The 20,690-nt window shown below is 42.2% G+C and overlaps 1 protein-coding gene across 1 annotated transcript; it reads left to right on the top strand.

Moving 5' to 3' along the window:
• On the top strand, positions 1–13,793 carry LOC104312433 (granulocyte-macrophage colony-stimulating factor receptor subunit alpha). The gene is made up of 8 exons (XM_069770292.1): positions 1–172; positions 7,431–7,560; positions 7,653–7,828; positions 8,546–8,685; positions 10,419–10,557; positions 11,669–11,756; positions 12,331–12,412; positions 13,406–13,793. Exons 1-8 carry the CDS (start codon positions 31–33, stop codon positions 13,466–13,468), a joined length of 960 nt encoding a protein of 319 aa, XP_069626393.1. The 5' UTR covers positions 1–30; the 3' UTR covers positions 13,469–13,793.
• Positions 13,794–20,690: the final 6,897 nt, after the last annotated feature.

Here is a 20,690-nt window from a genome sequence, read left to right as displayed (position 1 = left end):
GACGTAGGCGGGATTTTTACGCCCTGTGACATGAGCAGTTGCAAAGGACTTAATAATAAAATCACATTGTCAAAGCACACAAAGATAGGCCACCAAGGCAAATTCACAGCTTCCATCCTTTTTGTGCCCCATTACTGTAACTGCCACAAGGAAATGGATTTTCAAGGAGGAGGTAGGTTTACTTTTGTCTTTGTCTGTTGTTTACTTTTATTCCAAAGAAGCTAGGCAAAGAAATACTGCATTTTGTTATTTGTGCTAGTTTTAATGTTCTTAAAATAACTGTGAGGGGTGGATAGACACTACTTTTGTCTGATGAATGTCTTAGTCAAAATTTTGATGGTGTATTTTTTCTATAGTCTGAAAATAATGATATAAAAATATTCTAAAATTAGCAGTTTCCAGTATTACTGGTCTCATCCACATAGCAGTATTTTGCTTGTTGAAACCTGCGTTACAGCATTGAAGAGTGCCTATGCCACTTTCTCTTGAAAACACAGTCAAACTGGAAATGTTCAGATTTTAGCTCTTTACATCCATAGAACAAAATCACTATGCAGAGTGAAACCCTTTTAGAGGTACTGCATTTAGGCACCAGTAGAATGGAAGTATGTCAGTGTCTTTTCTCTTGTTACAATTTTATTACTAAGCAGAAGATTTCAGATATACACAGTTCTCTGAAAACGTTGCAGGAATGTAGGCATAATTTTATCCCCCTATCACATCCAACATGTAAGCAGTAATCCCATTTCATATATTCTCCCCAACAAAAATAGCTTTCCAAGTGTTTCAGAGGCAAAGCTGGGAAATAAAACTCAACGGTCTAGTCTTAAGTGCTATACCCAACACAGATAAGATATTTCCCTTAACAAAAAATAGTGATATAAAAAAAGTGGTGTTTTTTTTTTTAATTACAAACCTTCCTTTCCATTGGTTATAAAAATCATAGCAATATCAAGACATGATAAAGTACATAGAATCATAGAATGGTTTGGGTTGGAAGGGAACTTTTAAATATCATCTAGTTCCAGCCCCCCTGCCATAAGGCCTTGGACACTTCCAGGGATGGAGCATCCAGAACTTCTCTGGGCAACCTGTTCCAGTGTCTCACCACCCTCACTGTAAAGAATTTCTTCCTAATATCTAATCTAAATCTACCATCTTTCAGTTTAAAACCGTTACCTCTTGTCCTACCACTACCCTCCCTGATAAAGAGTCCCTCCCCATCCTTCCTGCAGGCCCCTTTTAAGTACTGGAAGGCCACTATAAGGTCTCCCCAGAGCCTTCTCTTCTCCAGGCTAAACAAGCCCAACTCTCTCAGCCTGTCCCCACAGGAGAGGTGTTCTAGCCCCCTGACCATCTTCATGGCCCTCCTCTGGACCTGCTCGAGCAGGTCCATGTCTTTCTTACACTGGGGGCCCCAGAACTGAACACAGTACTGCAGATGGGGTCTCACCAGAGTGGAGTAGACGGGGAGAATCACCTCCCAACTGCTTCTTTTGATGCAGCCCAGAATGTGATGAACTTTCTGGGCTGCGAGCACGCGTTTTTGGCTCACATTCAGTTTTTCATCCACTAATACCCCCAAGTCCTTCCCTGCAGGGCTGCTCCCAATCCACTCATCGCCCAGCCTGTATTTGTGCTTGGGAATGCCCCAACCCATGTGCAGGACCTGGCACTTGGCCTTGTGGAACTTCATGAGGTTCACATGGGCCAACCTCGCAAGCCTGTCATGGTCCCTGTGGACCTAGCATATGATACTAGCACAGGTATAAGAAAGAGGAGGAAAAGGCATTTTCAAAAAGAAATTTGCAGTTTTCAGTGAGAAAAGAATAGTGGAAGCATTTCTGTTTAGTACTTACATGTGGATTCCAGCTGATGTAAGAGGGGAAAGGAATGAATCCGCTGGGATTCACCTGACCAAAGCAGATAGCTTAGTCTTAGAAGGATCCCTCTGGGCTGGTCACCCTGGGCTATCTTTTTAGTGACTGGCAGGAAATAAACATAGTGAAGCTTTTATTCATCTCATCCTAGACCATGTTGAATAAACTGTGTCTTGAGTAGCTGTTTCTTTCCAGCCACTATTAAGGCAGTGTAGAATTACTGGTTCCCCTGTGAGCATACCTATACAGTACTTGGGTAAGTTTAGGTAAGACAAACTCCGCCTCACAATTTGACAGCATCTTCACAGTTAAAAGGTTAAAGCAATTTAATTTCCTTTTATTCATTTCTAATAGCAAGTATTTTATTTTCAATCCTTTACAAGTTATCTGATTCATTGTGTCCAAGAGTCAGGAGCAGTTTATGCATTTTCTATTCAAGATCTATTCAATGAAAGTCAAAATTCTCTTGGTCTCAAAGCCCAGAGGTGAGATCCTGTCCTTCCTTATTAATCTGGATTACCACAAAGAAATGCAGATCCAAATTTTCTTTTCTCTGATATTTTTCTGCAGCTACTACTCTTACACAGTTTCTAACATCTGCCCAAGAGATGGAGGTAATCTAAGTCAACTCAAGAAAAGTAAATAAATAAATAAAAGCACTGTGTGTGCTTAAAACAGTGGGTTATTATGCAGTTGGGTGCAATCACAATCATCATACCTGTCTCAATTAAGTACCTCATGTTTTTCATGAAAAGACATAAAGAATGTCAACAAAGATTTCAAATATAGCCAAAGATATTTAAATATGGGAAAATAAGTTATTAATGTATGGAACAAGGGATGCTTTTGAGGACATTAGTATACTTGCATCTGTTTTTCATTTTCATTATCAAAGAATATAGGAAGCAGTTCAGAAGGAAGAGTGCACTACAGAGAAACTAAACCATCCTTTGTGTCACAGCTCACAGAAAAGGATCATGAGAGTATGGTCCTACATCTTTTTTAAGGAAATAATGATAAAGAAGTGACAAATATGGGGTTATTAAAAGAGGAGTGGTTAAGCAAGAGGTCACTAGAACAATTCAGCTAGTCCTCAAGTATAAGCTGGACAGAGCAAAATTTCAGTTCCTCTTTGAAATAATGGGAGATAATGGGACAAGTGTCTCATGAAGACTTAATGTGTTGCTAAAAATGAAACTGTAACACTTACACTGTGAATGAATACAGTAGGCTCAAAAATAAACCTTAAAGGAAGAGTAGTCATACTTGCCTACTTTGCTAGATTTTCTTTGGCATATCCACAGAAAGGTGAGTAAATAAAAAATGAAAAAGAAATCCCCTCAAAACCTGGAACAAAAGTCCTGTCAGCAAATCAATAGAGGGACTCACACATATCTGAGTGATCTTCCCACCATGTCTTTGATGTTGGTATGAACGTGACACTGTGCAGTTGATCATGGCTGTTTTGTAGGCAGAGGAATGTTCTGGCTGCAGAACTTAAGCGAATTAGTTTAAAAAACATTTGCCTTTTCCTTGACCACAGTGCCATTTTGGGAGTTCCTTTCACCCTATTTCACGTCGCCAGCCAACTCAACTGCTTGTCGGGCCACTCATGAATCAGGTTGTGATCTGACCTGAAATCAGAATAATCCTTTTTTCTTTTGATTTGCAGCATTGCCAAAGACTTCACAAAGCCCATCCCCCTAAGACCCTTGCTGTCCTGGTTTCAGCTGGGATAAAGTTAATTGTCTTCCTAGTAGCTGGTACAGTGCTGTGTTTTGAGTTCAATGTGCGAAGAATGTTGATAACACTGATGTTTTCAGTTGTTGCTAAGTCGTGTTTAGACCAAAGTCAAGGATTTTTCAGCTTCTCATGCCCAGCCAGCGAGAAGGCTGGAGGGGAACAAGAAGTTGGCACAGGACATAGCCAGGGCAGCTGACCCAAAGTGGCCAATGGGGTATTCCATACCATGGGACGTCATGCCCAGTATATAAACTGGGGGGAGTGGGGGCGGGGGATCGCCACTCAAGGATTAACTGGGTGTCGATCGGCAGGTGGTGATCAATTGCACTGCGCATCATTTGTACATTCCAATCCTTTCATTATTGCTGTTGTCATTTTATTAGTGTTATCATTATCATTATTAGTTTCTTCTTTTCTGTTCTGTTAAACCATCCTTATCTCAGCCCATAAGTTTTACTTCTTTTCCCGATTTTCTCCCCCATCCCACTGGGGGGGGGGGGGGGGAGTGAATGAGCGGCTGCGTGGTGCTTAGTTGCTGGCTGGGGTTAAACCATGACACTTGCACAGCACCTGTGGTCATGCTTCAGACTGCTGCATTTACCTCACAATCTCTTGATGGGAAGAAAACTTCTGTATTTCTTTTGTAAATGAAGAATTGAAGTACACAGATTTGATTGATCCTGGGTCATAAAGTGAATCTGCAGCAGAGCAGAGAACTGAGCAAAGCTCTCCATCACCTCAGTACAGTACCATAATCACGGGAATCTCAGGAGGGGTTTGTTATACATATATATATATATATATATATATATAAACTTACAGGTAAGTTGGATATAAGCAACTCTATACTGAGAGCTTAAATGCCTCTAGTGACTAGATAGGGGTCAACATTTCTTGCAGCAGCAGAAATAAATTAGACAGCTCTCCTCTGGATCTTTGTCGCTAACCCATAATGTCATCTCAGATGAGCTTGTTCCATTGTTTCTGGTAAGGGATGATGAGCCAGATGAAAAAAACAAGAAGAAACAAAAACTGCTGCTGCGGTGGGAGGAGCATTATTATTTTTAGTGATGATCACTTCTTCAGAACTACTCACCACAAGGCCCCACAAGGAATGGCACTAGCACAGCCAGGGAGGCAGGATGGAGTCAGGAAGGAGCCATGGAGGATGGGGAAGGACAGGGGATGCTAAGGCCAACACTGCTGTTAAAAGAAATAGCGCTGAACCAAACTCTTGAAATAGTTTCAACCTTTTGCTTGGAAGAGAGGAAGTTTTCCAGAAATCCAGGACTACTCTGACAAATTTGAACAATTCCTCTTTATTTCAAAAGTTTTAAGAATCAGACAGTTGCTACTCTTGGGACTCCTTTGCAAAGTCCTGTTCCTGACAACATTTCCCATAGTGCATGCTAACTCCCAGTGTGATGAGTGTGAAGTGAACACTTCCACTGAGGTGTTCTGAGGGATGGGGTTTAATTTGTCCAGCTCTGTTTGTAGCTAAGCCACGCAGCATCATATTAGGTCAGATCTCCTAGATAACAGCCTTTCCCTCTGGAAACTATGATCCTAGCCACCTTTATTATGTGCTTACACTTGTAGTACACTCAAATGAAAGAATCTTCCTTTTGTGGAGTGGTCCCAAAAGGCTTCATACAGCACAGTAGCTGCCTGGAGCAAGCAATGAAAAAATATTAGGTACAAGAGTGTGTTTGAGCTCCTTCTCTTCTGGAGAATTGCCATTTCTCACATTACAGCTGAAGAGAGGAAAGGAGCCAGAAGGAAAATACACCTTCAGAATTCTCGCTTTGCTCCTCCTACTGGCAAGAGATGTGGTAGAGACCAAAAAAAAAAAAAAAAAAAAAAAAAACATTCAAAAGGGATGAAGGAAATTAATGGGGGATCAGGCTTTCTCAGACTGCTAAGCACAGTGATCTATGAGGAAGCCTTTAGCTTTGGAAGTCCATAGGGCACTGCTTGCTGATAGCTGAGAGAGCACATAGGTAAAGGCTTGCTCAGTGTTTTCTCTCTCATTATACTTTCTTCCTAAGCATCCAATTATGTTGTCATGGTTTAACCCCAGCCGCCAACTAAGCACCATGCAGCTGCTCATTCACTTCCCTCCTGGTGGGATGGGGGAGAGAATTGGAAAGGTAAAAGTGAGAAAACTTGTGGGTTGAGATAAGAACAGTTTAATAACTGAAATAAAATAATAACAATAACAATAATAAAATGTAATGAAAAGGAAAATAACAAAAGAGAGAGAAATAAAACCCAAGAAAAACAAGTGGTGCAAATGAAAAACAATTGCTCACCACCAACAGACTGATGCCCAGCCTGTTCCTGAGCAGTGGCCACCCGGCCAGCTTTCATCCTAGTTTATGTGCTGAGCATGACATCATATGGTCTGGAATATCCCTTGGGTCAGTTGGGATCAGCTGTCCTGGCTCTGTCCCCTCCCAGCTTCTTGTGCACCCCCAGCCTCCTCACTAGCAGGGCAGCATGAGAAGCTGAGAAATATTTGACTTAGTGTAAGCACTGCTCAGCAACTACTAAAACATCAGTGTGTTATCAACATTCTTCTCATCCTAAATCCAAAACATAGTACTATACCAGCTACTAGGAAGAAAATTAACTCTATCCCAACTGAAACCAGGGCAGATGTTAAAAGTTTTGGTCTGCTCAATAACAGAATGTCTTTTGGAATCAGTGCTGTCAGCTACATGATCAGATTCCTGTGGTAACATGAAGAGCTTGGACTGCAGTGAAGCTTGGACAGGAGGCAGTCACTTGTTTTCATAATATGGTGGCTTCTGAGCCATGTTTGGGAACCTGTGTTAAACATGTAGGGAGCTGTAAGGCTAACTGGGGAGGTACATGTAAATAAGCAGTGGTGGTGCTTAAGCTCAATGAACCACTATAATGGAAAGCTGTGACCCAGTCCTTCAATTCATGATGATAGTAGTTAAGCAGAGGTATATTAATTCCTGTGGGAGATCTCACCTTTTGATAGGGAAGAAACAACACAGGGAATTAATTCCTCATGTGAATACACAGCCTGAATAGTCTTCTAACTTAAGCAAGCTATCAACTTCTGCTTCAGTTTTGTCTTGGTTTTACATTAATGACATGGACAATCAGGCCTGCTTCTATCAAGTTCAGCGCAAACAAAATTCCCCCTATCCTTGAATCCAAAATGCCAGAACAGATTAGCAACCATTTTCAATTCAAGATCGAAAAACATGTCATTCTCTCTTCAAAATGGTGACACCTGCAGGGACTAACTTCAGAAAGCAGTCTCAGGGTTAGGTTGTAATCACCCAGCTGTTACACAGAAGAAAGTGGTGGACAGCTTATTTTAAATCCTTAGTCCTTTATATGTCAACCAAGGGTCAGAGCACTTAAGACAAACACAGGAGAGAGAACCTGCCTTCCTCGTGGTTGTAGAATTATATTCCACTGGAGACTGGACCTTAGATAAGCAGGGGATCTAAACAAAGGACACAACAGTGACTGTGTGATATTAGCTTCCACTACATCCCTGTGCCTGAGTTGATTAGAGAGTTGATTAAATCCTAGTCACTTCTTCAGCATCTGTAACAATGGTAGATAATCCTCATGGCTCAATGCAAATAAAATCATTGTTATCTTAAAGTAAGCTTGTAACTGCAAGACCCAAACAATATGCAGTTGGATTTCCTAATCAGGTGGCTAAAAATTACTAAATGAGATTGCAGAGATCTGCATGATTTAAGCAGTTACACTGTCTTTCTGCAGAGTGGGCATGGGATATTCTTCCTGTGTTTGCAGGCATGAACGGGACAGCTATTGGAAATTTTGTCTGTGTCATTTTTAATGTTTCCTTCATGAACTGCACTTGGGATGTGGGCAGCACTGCTTCAGGAGATAGCCAGTATTTCCTGTACTGGAAGAACTCATGGTAAGTAGGTCTGCTTGAATCTAGGGAATTTTGATTTCTGGTCTGACGTGTGACATTGCCAATATTTAACTGATGCAATATGTCATGTAAAGGAAAGAAGATTTCACAGAATGCCAGAATTACATCAGAGATAATTATGGAAGACACACAGGATGTAGATTCCAAAATGTGAAAATAGAAAACAAAGTAGCTCATTTCGTGGTAAATGCGTCTAGAAATGGACAAAACATTCAGCTACATGAGGACTTTATTAGGCTGTACAAAATTGGTAAGGTTTTGGGTTTGTTTGTTTGTTGTTTTTTTTTTTTAATTTATTTCCAGTTTTATACTAAGGGAATGAAGAAATCATCCCTGGCAAAAAGCATACATTTTTAAAATACTGCTCCTTAGAACAGGTTTCTTTTTGCTTTTCCCCAGCCTCAATGGCTGAAAAGTCAAAAGTATAAGAATGAACAAAAATGAATGAATGCATAGGTCAGAGAATTGTGAACATTTCAGTCAAATATTTATTCTCTGAAAGAAAGGTATCATCTTTTGGGATTAACTAGCTAAGGATGCCTGAGCAGGACTATCTACATGTTGGTCTTATATCTGTGAGCAAAAACTTTCATTTTTTTAATGAAAGAATGTTGCTAATAAAAAAAAAAAAGATAATAAATTACTTCTGTTTAATATGAACACAGTATAAAAAAAAAAAAAAACCTGCACAGATTATATGCTGAATTCAGTAAAATCTAACAAATGGTTTGTGTTTTTTAATTTTACCTACTGCTGCTGCTGATACTCCAGGCTTCTCAACTGGAGTGTTAAATCAGGGAGCCCTGCTTCAGAATATGGGGTGAATATAATAATTCTGACAAAGCTGAATAATTCTGACAAAGCTGCATTACATCTTTTTAGACCAGCTCCTTGACCTATATTTTTAAAAGGCAGGATGAAGAGACCTGATTATTAATCAATAATATTTCTGATTATATTATTGCAGAAAAACTCACCCCTCCATTAAATGTCACTGTGAACTGTACAGAAGCTTCTCATCGTTGTGAAATTCGGTGGCAACCACCTCGTACAAGTCATGTGAAAAAACCTAGTTGTTTCAAATATGAAGTTGTCATAGAAAACAAGGTAAGAGTAATTATGACTGAATAATATTCTGTATGTTTGTATTTCCACACATCCTATCATACAACCAATACCCTGTTATCTTTCCCTACTTAACTAATCTCTCTTTTTTGATATGTAGCACCCTTCTTGCACATGAGCTGAGGACTGCTGTCACTCACAAATACGGGCAGCAAATTGAGAGAATGCTTTCAGTCCACTGTACAGCTGGTCCTTAAAGAAACTGGGCAAGGGATCCCCACACTGAGGGCAAATTTCTACTCTAGCACATGTAGGTGGATGGACAATATTACCTGATGACTTCATTATGAACAGTTATAGGATACATCAAATGAACTCTAAACACACTACAAAAATGCAAAGCTACTGTTAAAGTAGATACAACCAATTGTATGTGTCTCTGTAAGGTAGTTTGGGTCCCATTGCAGTCTTCCAGCCCTACTGCTGTTTTCTGATGAAGTTAGGTCAGGACCTTCTGTTCTGTGGTTTTCCTCTCTGCAGTCTCCTATCCCCTCAATCACTTTTTATCATGTCTTTCACAAACCTGCTTTGCATTTGTTCCTGCTTCTTGTAGTCATCATTACTGCTCAGTCAGGTTTATGATATTACTAAATTAGGCCCAAAGAAGTAACACATCCTTTATTACAAAGGCACACCTGTAAGTTAGGATGTGCTGCAAGAGCTCTTAAGCATCTCCACCTGGACCTCCTTTGTGTATCCAGCCTTGCCTTCTTTTCCTGTTGCCTCCATTTACTGACACCAGCATGGTGTTGCAGAAGGAGTTTAGGTTTACCTAAGGTAGGTCTGCAGCATGACAATCAAGATGGTTGCACCACAGCTGTCACAATCAGATGTAAGGGGCAGTAATATATCATCTGTTCATTATGGGGTTTTATTAAGTTTTGTGTCTTTTTTTTTTTTACTTAAAGTGGAAAGAGCCATCCATGTCTTTGAATAAAAAGAAATATTCTGTCAGGTTATTGGAACAGAATACCCAGGTTTTCCAGGTTGTGACTGTATATGGTTGTTATTATACATTTCAGTAATTGCAAGTATTTTGAAGACTTAGATGAATATGGAAAGTAGTATTACATCCATTAAAACCAAATTTTGAAATATTTGAGGAAATATTTGTGAGACATGGAGAGATAATGCAGCTAAATTAAATGTTTAAGAATGCAAAAGCTACACTGACAAAAGTTTTAATGGAAGAAACATTGTCCAAGTTCACTAGTATCTTTTTAGATACTTTGTTTTGTACAGGTAAAACATAAAATTTTAATTGGTGGGCAACGTGAGCCTTTTTTTGTTTAGTTCTCTGATACTCAGTTCTGCAATCAAATGTAAAGGGTACAGTATTTCAGAGCACCAGTGGTGGGGAAAAATCTTTCAGTGGAAGAACAGCTTAACTTCAGTCTTTAAAAGAAGGCATTTAAAATGTACTTTTTTTTTCAAGTCCCATTGTTTAGCAGAGGCTAAGGAGCCAGGGAAGCATACTGCAAATTTCATCTTCACATCACCGAAAACAAAAATGTTCAAACAAAAGGAATTAGGATGGAACAAGCTAATTTATTAAGGGATAATTTTCTATTTGTTATTTCACTCTAGTGTGTTCACAGAAGTATATGTAAAATTTTCTTTTGTAATTGTTTGCATCATTAAATGAACCTGACACATTCTTAACATCTGTAGATCTAGTGAATAAAAAGTTCTCAGTCTAGTTTTTTTGTATATAGGGAAGAAACATCACAGGAAACTCCTACATATTTGAAAGCTTCAGCACAAAAAAGAGGTACAGCGTCAAAATCAGAGCAACTGACAATGATTGTTTAGTGAGCCAAAGCTGGGGAGAGTGGAGTACACCTGTAGAGTTTGGTAAGAATGAAAATCACTTCCTTGAACTGGTTTTCCCTCCATTACTTGTCTGCCTCATTTATTACTTCATATGTACAGATGTGTCGTGGTTTAACCCCAGCCAGCAACTAAGCACCACGCAGCCGCTCACTCACTCCCCCCCCCCTATCCAGTGGGATGGGGGAGAAAATCGGGAAAAGAAGTAAAACTCGTGGGTTGAGATAAGAACGGTTTAATAGAACAGAAAAGAAGAAACTAATAATGATAATGATAACACTAATAAAATGACAACAGTAGTAATAAAAGGATTGGAATGTGCAAATGATGCGCAGGGCAATTGCTCACCACCCACCGACCGACACCCAGCCAGTCCCCGAGCAGCGATTCCCCACCCCCACTTCCCAGTTCCTAAACTAGATGGGACGTCACATGGTATGGAATACCCTGTTGGCCAGTTTGGGTCAGGTGCCCTGGTTGTGTCCTGTGCCAACTTCTTGTGCCCTGGCTGGGCATGAGAAGCTGAAAAATCCTTGACTATAGTCTAAACACTACTGAGCAACAACTGAAAACATCAGTGTTATCAACATTCTTCACATACTGAACTCAAAACATAGCACTGTACCAGCTACTAGGAAGACAGTTAACTATATCCCAGCTGAAACCAGGACAAATGGAAACACATTGATATTTGCACATTAATTTGCTACTATGAGCAAAGAATTGGCATATCTCTTAATATGAGGAAGGTTCTGATGTGACAGTGGGTGCTTCTTGAAAGGAGACAGTGAATAAAGCAGACCTTTTTGAGGTCTGTTGCCAGCTCTTTTCCTTCTTCCATTTCTTTATAAACTTCTCTTTTCCCCTGTTACTCTCTGCCTTGGATTTTGAAGTATTCGGTACGTGTTAGTCCCTCACAAAATGCTTGGTAAGGTCTCAAGTTACCACAGACAGTCCACTTACTGTCAGCCATCCCGTTCCTTCACATGTTACAGGGCAATGAGATGCTAAGCTAAAAAAGAAGCCATTTCATACTGGTGCTTGACACTATTACGCAAAGCAGATTGCAGATAGCTGTGCAGTCATTCCTGTTCTGTGATATTAATCAACACTTGGATGAATGCTTGTCTTTCAGGAGAAGAACAACTTACATCTACTTCATCATATATGTTAATTTTGATACCAGTGCTGGCAGCAACTCTCATGCTTTTTATCTTCGCAGGGTAAGCCTTATTTCTTGTGCAAAATTTTTATTCTGTAGTTGACATAACACCTCTTTCCCCAACAGAAAATTTTTGGCCTCCTTTTAAAGGAGAGGAGGGAGGGGGAAAATCAACACTGAACTATAGCAGGAATCATGACCTGCTGGATGTTCCTCAAGTGGGCTCTATGTTGCTGATTCCCAAACTTCTTATCCACTTGTTCCATATAACACAATGCTTTCCAATACTGGGACAAGGCCTTACATCAGTGCCACTTTCCTGTCACCAGACCCTGCAATGTTGATGGGTGGTACATGAAATTGTTTCCTTGTTTTGAGGTTATTTCCCTTTCAGATACTTAAAAAGGCAACTTCCTATGATTCTTGAATAAGTCATAAAATAAATTATCATCCAAATTCTGAACAATGAAATTATACCATTGTATTCAGCCTATGTAATATGTAATTTTTAGTTACCCTTTCACTACTTTTGTCTTAGAGGAATAAAATAATACCTCAGGAGCATTATTATATAGTAAGTGTTCATATGTTTGCATACTAAGTCTTTTGTTCACCAACACTTTTTGTCACTGTAGAAGCATTTATTTGAAAAAAACATCTGCTACAGTACCACAGCCAAAAGACCCATTCCGTGAGCTCTCTCCAGTGGATTTCCAGGTATGTTTTCTTTCCATTTGTCTGAAATTTTTTGTAAATAAGGATCCACTGCAGTCTCAAAGGTATGACCTAAGTGTCAGAAAGATGCACAGAAGCAAGTATAAATTTTCTTTCTTTTTCTTGTTCTTGGGGTAATGAAAGAGAAGGTCTATATGCAAATAATTTTTCTGGTTTTCCTTTTCCATTCTGAAACAATTGTCATCTCTCTACCTGGAGCATTGGAGAAAATACACTATTTCACACTGCTCTCCCTAGATAGAATAGCCATATTCTATCACTAGAATAGCGCTGAGCCTAAGCTTCTCAGCACAATAATAATGCAGAATCAGACTGTTGATCAGCTATGGGAACCAAGGGACAATGAAATCTACTGCTGGCCAAAAATAGTTGTGCCATAGCAGATGTTGAGACCCATGTTAGTATTTGGCAATGATGCTGAAGGAGGAAAAGTTTCTAGGGTATGGTAAGCAAGAAAGTATAGCAGAGAGCTGAGAGGTTCTAGCTTATGTGGAGGGCTGGAGAGACTCATGAGAAGAAGAAGGAACAGGCAGATAGATATTGCAAGTAACAGAGGGGAACTGCCCATCTAGAGAGCATGTTGCAAAGTTTGCTGCAATTTGCAAGTTGCAAAGTCTTTAAGTTGGCCACAGCCAGGTCTGGAAGCAAGAATGTGTCTGCAAGGACACACTGGATCCCTGGTCAGCCTTTATAAATCCTTTTACTTTCTGTTCCTTTGTCATGTTAACTTTACAATGTTTAAAAAGATGAGCTTTCTGGCTTTTGAGTTGAAAAGTATTTTGTTCCTCTTTGGGGAGCTCATCATGGAGGGAAGATCTAGACATGTCTACTTCAGTCCTTTCATTGACAGAGTCCCACTACAGCTTCTATATAATAAATAACAACTCTCCGAATGAAGGAGATTCATAAATTGTAAACTCGTGGCTGATCTCATGCATGAAACACTAATGAAATGTTTTATTCTCCCTTTAATAGACAGAATATAAGAATCAACTAACAAAGCACGAAACTGAAGAAATAACTGTTATTGACTCATAGAATCATTTAGGTTGGAAAAGACCTTCAAGATCACCAAGTCCAACCATCATCCATGCCCACTAAACCATGTTATGGAGTACCCCAACTACTCGCTTTTTGAATACCTCCAGGGATGATGACTCAACCACTTCCCTGGGCAGCCTGTTCCAATGCCTGACAACCCTTTCAGTAAAGAAATTTTTCCTAGCATCTAACCTAAATCTCCCCTGCCGCAACTTGAGGCCATTTCCTCTCGTCCTATCTCCAGCCACCTGACAGAAGAGACCAGCACCCACCTCACTACAACCTCCTTTCAGGTAGTTGTAGAGAGCGATGTCTCCCCTCAGCCTCCTTTTCTCCAGACCAAACAACCCCAGTTCTCTCAGCTGCTCCTCATCAGACTTGTGCTCCAGGCCCCTCACCAGCTCAGTTGCCCTTCTCTGGACACGCTCCAGCACCTCCATGTCTTTCCTGCAGTGAGGGGCCCAAAACTGAACACGGGACTCAAGGTGCGGCCTCACCAGTGCCCAGTACAGGGTGATGATCACCTCCCTGCTCCTGCTGGCCACACCATTTCTGATACAGGCCAGGATGTCATTGGCCTTCTTGACCACCTGGGCACACTGCTGACTCATATTCTGCCAGCTGTCGACCAGCACCCCCAGGTCTTTCTCCGCTGGGCAGCTTTCCAGCCCCTCTTCCCCAAGCCTGTAGCGCTGCGTGGGGTTGTTGTGACCCAAGTGCAGGACCTGGCACTTGGCCTTGTTGAACCTCATACAATTGGCCTTGGCCCATTGATCCAGCCTGTCCAGATCCCTCTGTAGAGCCTGCCTACCCTCAAGCAGATCGACCCTGCCTCCCAACTTGGTGTCATCCACAAACTTACTGAGGGTGCACTCAATCCCCTCATCCAGATCATTGATAAAGATATTAAAGAGAACTGGCCCCAGTACTGAGCCCTGGGGAACACCACTTGTGACCAGCCACCAACTGGATTTCACCCCATTCACCACAACCCTCTGGGCTCGTCCATCCAGCCAGTTTTTCACTCAGCGAAGAGTACACCTGTCTAAGCCATGAGATGCCAGCTTCTCAAGGAGCATGCCATGAGAGACAGTGTCAAAGGCCTTGCTGAAGTCGAGGCAGACAATATCCACAGCCTTTCCCTCATCCACTAGGCAGGTCACCTGGTCATAGAAGGAGATCAGGTTGGTCAAGCAGGACCTGCCTTTCATAAACCCATGCTGACTGGGCCCAACCCCCTGCTTGTCCTGGACTTGCCATGTGAGTGCTCTCAAGACAAACCGTTCCATAATCTTCCCCGGTACCGAGGTCAAGCTGACAGGCCGGTAGTTCTCTGGATTCTCCCTCCGGTCCTTCCCTGTTTGTAAACAGTAGGTCTAGCAAGGCTCCTCTCCTGGTTGGCTCACCTACCAGCTGTGTCAGGCAGTTATCTTCCACACACTCCAGGAACCTCCTAGATTGTTTACTCACTGCTGTGTTGTATTTCCAGCAGATGACTGGAAAGTTAAAAGTCCCCCACGAGAACAAGGACACACGATTCTGAGACTACCGCCAGCTGCTTGTAGAATGATTCATCTGTCTCTTCAACCTGGTTGGGTGAAGAGACGTAATGGCATAGAAGTGAAATGAGCAACTTGTATTTTTTCAAATATATGTATCTTGTTGGCAGTAATTTACAGGTTTTTCATATTCTCTCCCTCTTGCAAGCAGAGAGAATACTTTTGTCTGTAGAGACAATTCCCCTAATAAAGAACCTATCTTTAAAGGCCTCTTTGTATTTGATTGCATTTTCCATAAATAATTTGTTTGGACTATTTTTGTTTCTTCTTGTGATAAGTATTCTTGCAATGTTCTGCAAAAATATTTCAGTAGTGCTTTGGAAGTTATTATACTGCTTTTCAACACCATGCAAAAGAATAAAATAAGAACAACAAAACTTGAGAGGTTAATTCAGGATCTCCAGTGGTCCAGTGCCTTGGAAAAGATACAGCCACATTGAGATTGTGATCAGGAATAAAAATTTGTCATCTGTATGAAAACCCATTGAAAACTGGCCAAGATTAAGTGTCTTAAAAATTATTACTTTCTCATACAAAGTGAGTATTGTTAAAGAGTCCAGGAGATAATTTTCGCCTTCAAACTATGTCGCTACATCCTTCAGCATAGCATGCCCTAGATGTTGCTCACAGCCATTTACAAAATCAAAAATTTCCTCCCACTTTTCATCACTTCATATCCATGGTAGAAGAAAAAATAGCTTAAAATATGATTGCTAACAGGTAGCAGATAATTATGCGTACGTATGTGGGGTAGGAAATGTTGGTAATTGAACTTTTGAACTCTCCAGCAGAAGCCTGCCACTTGCTAGCTGCAAATGGTACAGGCTGGTTGTGTGGTTTTATAACATCTGGACAAAACAGAAGCAGCGCATCCTGAATCCTCCAATTAGTAAGGAGATATGAAACAAAACCATCAATTTGGAGGCTAATCACACATTGTGCTTCTGTGGATGGATTATTTAGATTGGGAAAACCAGGGCTTAGAGGCCATTGATAGCCATGAAATCCCCAGTGCCATGCCTTTGTCCCATCCCTTATCCAGCCCCATGCCTCTACACCTCTACGCCCTATCCTGTGTCTCCACTTCTAAAGGCCTCTGCTGTCATCCAGACCTACACTGCATCTGTGTGTTAAGAGTTGTAAAACCTTTGTGGTACCATACAAAGATAAACAAAAGTAAAACAAATTAGCCATGGACACCTGGTCAAACAAAAATACAAATAGGTCAAGAAAAGTTCAAGCAGAGCAAGCCTGACAAACTTCAGCCCTGAGGCCTTGCAAACTCATTACAAACTTATGGCCTGTTACTAGCAATGACAATACCGTATTACAGGGCTACATGGTTACAACAGCTAAGTCCACCAATACTGCTGTTACAAATGATCTGGTTTTTCCTCACATCAGCATTACTTGAAGTGTGTCTCTACAGAATAAACACTAAAGATCTCCTGTGCCTACTAGGCAATTCTGTTCCTGACTAGCTTTTCCAAAGCTTTACCTGAGGCTGCTAAAATGACTTCTTCTGAAATAGGTAAGATCTTTGTTTCTGCATGTGTGCCAGAAAAAAACAAAGGACAGACTCTTGCACAGGGGAATGTCTTGAGTGATTTGAAAGTTCTGGTAAACTGAGTCCCTGCAAAACAGAAGAGGTGTTTCCAAGGTGAAGAAAAGACTGTGCTAGGTGAAAAAAACTCAGTATGGTGGCCCTTAAACTGAAAAGCTGCAGTTAGTTGTCCTCATCAAGCCATAGCTTCTTATGGGAGTTTCACTTCTGTCCAGAGCAGAGCCCTGGCTGGAGGGAGGCATGCCTTGAGCCATCCCATACCACAAACCAAGATCCAGCAGACAGGCACCAAGGGAGGTCCTGCAGCAGAGGAAATTAGAATAGAATAGAATAGAATAGAATAGAATAGAATAGAATATTTCAGTTGGAAGGGACTTACAATGATCATCTAGTCCAACTGCCTGACCACTTCAGGGCTGACCAAAAGTTAAAGCATGCTGCTAAGGGCATTGTCCAAATGCCTCTTGAACACTGACAGGCTTGGGGCATCGACCACCTCTCTAGGAAAACTGTTCCAGTGTTTGACCACCCTCTCAGTAAAGAAATGCTTCCTAATGTCCAGTCTAAACCTCCCCTGGTGCAGCTTTGAACCATTCCCACATGTCCTATCACTGGATCCCAGGGAGAATTGCTCAGCACCTCCCTCTCCAGTTCCCCTCCTCAGAAAACTGTAGAGAGCAATGAGGTCGCCCCTCAGCCTCCTTTTCTCCAAATCAGACAAACCCAGAGTCCTCAGCCACTCCTCATAGGATATGCCTTCCCGCCCTTCCACCAGCTTTGCTGCCTCCTCTGGATGCCTTCAAGGACTTTTAACATCCTTCTTAAATTGTGGGGCCCAGAACTGCACACAGTATTCAAGGTGAGGCTGCACCAACACTGAATATAGCAGGATAATCCCCTCTTTTGAGCGGCTGGTCATGCTGTGTTTGATGCCCCCCAGGGTGTTTTTTTCCCTCTTGGCTGCCCCGGCACACGGCTGACTCGTACTGAGCCTGCTGCCGACCAGCACCCCCAGATCCCTTTCTGCAGGGCTGCTCTCCAGCCTCTCCTCTCCCCATTTGTACTTGTGCCTGGTATTAGTACATCCTAGGTGCAGAATCCAGCATTTGTTCTTGTTAAATTTCATGTCATTGATGATTGCCCAATGCTCCAATCTATCTAGAACCCTCTGCAAGGCCTCTTGTCCCTCGAGAGAGTCAACAGCACCTCCCAGTTTGGTATCATCAGCAAATTTGTTAATGGTGCATTCAACTACCGCATCCAGATTGTTGGTAAATATATTGAACAGAACTGGCCCTAGAATTGAACCCCGAGGAACACCACTGGTGACTGGTCCCCAGCCAGATGTAGCCCCATTCACAACCCTTTGAGCTCTGCCCTTCAGCTAGATCCAAAAGGCCAGGAGGAAACAAGTAGTGGCAGAAGGCTCAGACACTTGGATCTGTGAGGTATGTGAGGACACCTCTGGCATAGTAGACTGTGTGTCAGGGCAAAGGTGAAAGATGTCATGAGCTGTTTAGAGAGGTTACCTGGGACTGCAAAGGATGAGCTGTGTTACATGTCATGGTATCCAAGACACAGGGAAGAATGGGAAGGTTGTGCTGGAGGCTAAACCCAAGCTGCTGGCAGGAGTCCAGCACATCCATAGTGAAAGTCTCTGAATTACTGCCAGTCTCTCAGTCAAGAGCTGAGAGATGGGCAGAGCACTAGATCTCAGATCCTATTCTGCCCTGAGCAAGCTGAAATCTGCTCTCATGACATTCAACATATATAGCGTGCTATTTGCCTTCCTCCTTTCTCTCAGGATCTTTAAGTCCACCACATCATGATCCTTGCAGTAAAGACTGTCAATGACTGTCACACCTGTGATCAGTTCTTCTTTGATGAATTGCAGATCTGGCTGAGTACCTCCTGCAGTCATCTTGTCCAGCATCTGCATCAAAATATTGTTCCTGGTGACCTCTGTAATTCTCCTGGCTTGCTTGTACCCTGCCAGCAGGTCTCAGGATGGTTAAAGTCACCTCAGGTGGTAGAAATCCTCTCATGGTAGATAAAGTTCTCTCAGGGTGATAAAATTCCACTAGACCAGCTTACCTCCAAGAGGCCACCTTTGAAACCAAGTTTTTCTATGATTCTGTGTTTCTAAATAAGCTTTCATTAACAATTGCTTTTAACTTTTTAAAACAGAACCAGAGTAGGAGATTTCTGTTTAAGTTATAACTGCCTAAAGATAAGAGCACTTGCATCATAAGTGGCCAACTAAAGCCAAAGCTTACTTGCTTACTTTAATCTAAGGGGAGTTAAACAGATAAGGTCTACTGGATCCTCTCCATCCTGCTTCACTCACAGTCGATCACGGCCGTTGGTGCGCTCCTTACATCCCCACTGCTTTCACTACAAAAGCTGCTGAGGCTGCAAAGCCATTCAGAAAACTTTTTCACTATCAGCACCCTGACACGGGCACCAGAAATCCTATCCATGAAACAATGGAGGTGGGAGTCGGAGTGGGATTAAGGTATCCCTTACCCACCCCTGGGCAAAGACCCAATGTAACACTCACTGGGAAAGGATGGTCAGGCTATATAACCTTCTAACCAAGTGGCTCATGTTCACACAGATAGAAGTCCTTTATTCTGGTCTCTTATGGCTGTTCCTCTGTTCTGTGGAGAAAGACATTTGCTAAAAACTAGAAAGTTCTTGCTGCAAGGACCAGAGAGAGGGCCTTGTCTCCCATTTGTATTTTTGCAGTCTACACAAAAGCTGTAAAACACCAGCATATCAAAATGCCTAGGCAATTCTTGTGAGCACTCATATTGTTGTTGGAGCAATAAATTATTCTTCAAGCTTTTGGGACTTTTAAGAAAGGTTGGTTTTAATCCTGTTCCTTCAGTGACTCTACTCTCTGTAGAGCCAAAAGTTTGTAAACAGCCCTAGTGTCCCTGCCCAGATCTCTCTTCTCTCTCTTCTTCTTTCTCTTTATCTTCTTCTTCTCATTTCTCTTCCAGTTCCTGGGTGATAATGAGGACACTTGTTATGGGTTTGTGTGGCAGAGTTTTTGGTATTGGGTGAGGGCCGGCTCCTGTGCGAAGCTGCTGGAAGCTTCCCTGGCTCCAAGCTGGACCCGTATCTGGCCCAGGCCGAGCCCCTCAGCGACGGCGGTAGCGCCGCTGGGAGAGCGGAGTTCAGAGGGGAAACCTGCGGTGGAGAGAGGGGTGGGATGTGAGAGCCGGAGCAGGGCCCGAGTGCGGAGTCCTCCTCCCCTGAGGAGGAAGGAGCGGCAGAGACAAGGTGTGGCGAGCTGACCCCAACCCCCATTGCCGGGGGGAGGAGGGAGAGAGAACCGGGAGGGGGGTTGAGCCGGGCAGGAGGGAGGGATGGGGGGAAGGAGTTCTAAGATCTGGGTTTACTTCTCAGTAACCTTGTTTTGATTTGATTGGTAGTAAGTTAAATTGACTTCATTTCTTCCCTAGGTTGAGCCTGTCTTTTGCCCGTGACCATAATTGGTGAGCGATCCCTCCCTGTCCTTGTCTTGACTCACAAGTCTTTCTTCATATTTTCTCCTCATCCTACCAGGGCTGGGGGAGAGGACTGAGTGAGCAGCTTCATGGTGCTTTGTTACCAGCTGGGCTTAAACCACAACAGCACTCAATACTGGTTTTCTGACCTCTGAAAGGTAACAGACTTTGGTAGCACCATCAATAGCACCAGCTTTGCTTGGGGTTTTTTTAATTTTATTGATTTGTTTGCATTTTTGAAAGCCTTACATGAGGACTTGCCCCAAATATAGACAAGCAAAGAAATCCCACAGGTAGGATAGTTTGTCCTTTGTTTGTGGTAACACCACTCCCTTTGTGTGCTGTTTGGATTGTTCTGCTGCAGTATATTCCATTTTAAAAACAAAAAGTACCCAAACCCCAAAACCTCACAACCCAGACTTCCTCATTTTGTTACAGAGGTGCATAATCTGAGAGAGCAGCAGAGAGCACACTGCTCTGCTGCTGCCTGCTCTACAGGCTCAGGAGATCTTCAGAGTGGGAGCATGGGGCTTTGTCTGGGGTGCACAGGTAGCCACCCAGTTGAGAGTTCAACTGGAGAA

The sequence above is a fragment of the Haliaeetus albicilla genome, chromosome 25 (genome assembly GCF_947461875.1).
Source record: "Haliaeetus albicilla chromosome 25, bHalAlb1.1, whole genome shotgun sequence".
Taxonomy (NCBI): Eukaryota; Metazoa; Chordata; class Aves; order Accipitriformes; family Accipitridae; genus Haliaeetus; species Haliaeetus albicilla.
This window is presented reverse-complemented; position numbering and strand designations above follow the sequence as displayed.

Coding starts and splice junctions, on each gene's coding strand:
- LOC104312433 (XM_069770292.1), top strand. CDS start 31: ATGAGCAGTTGCAAAGGACTTAATAATAAAATCACATTGTCAAAGCAC. Junction 173..7,430: donor AATGGATTTTCAAGGAGGAG/GTAGGTTTACTT, acceptor CTGTGTTTGCAG/GCATGAACGGGACAGCTATT. Junction 12,413..13,405: donor TCTCTCCAGTGGATTTCCAG/GTATGTTTTCTT, acceptor TCCCTTTAATAG/ACAGAATATAAGAATCAACT.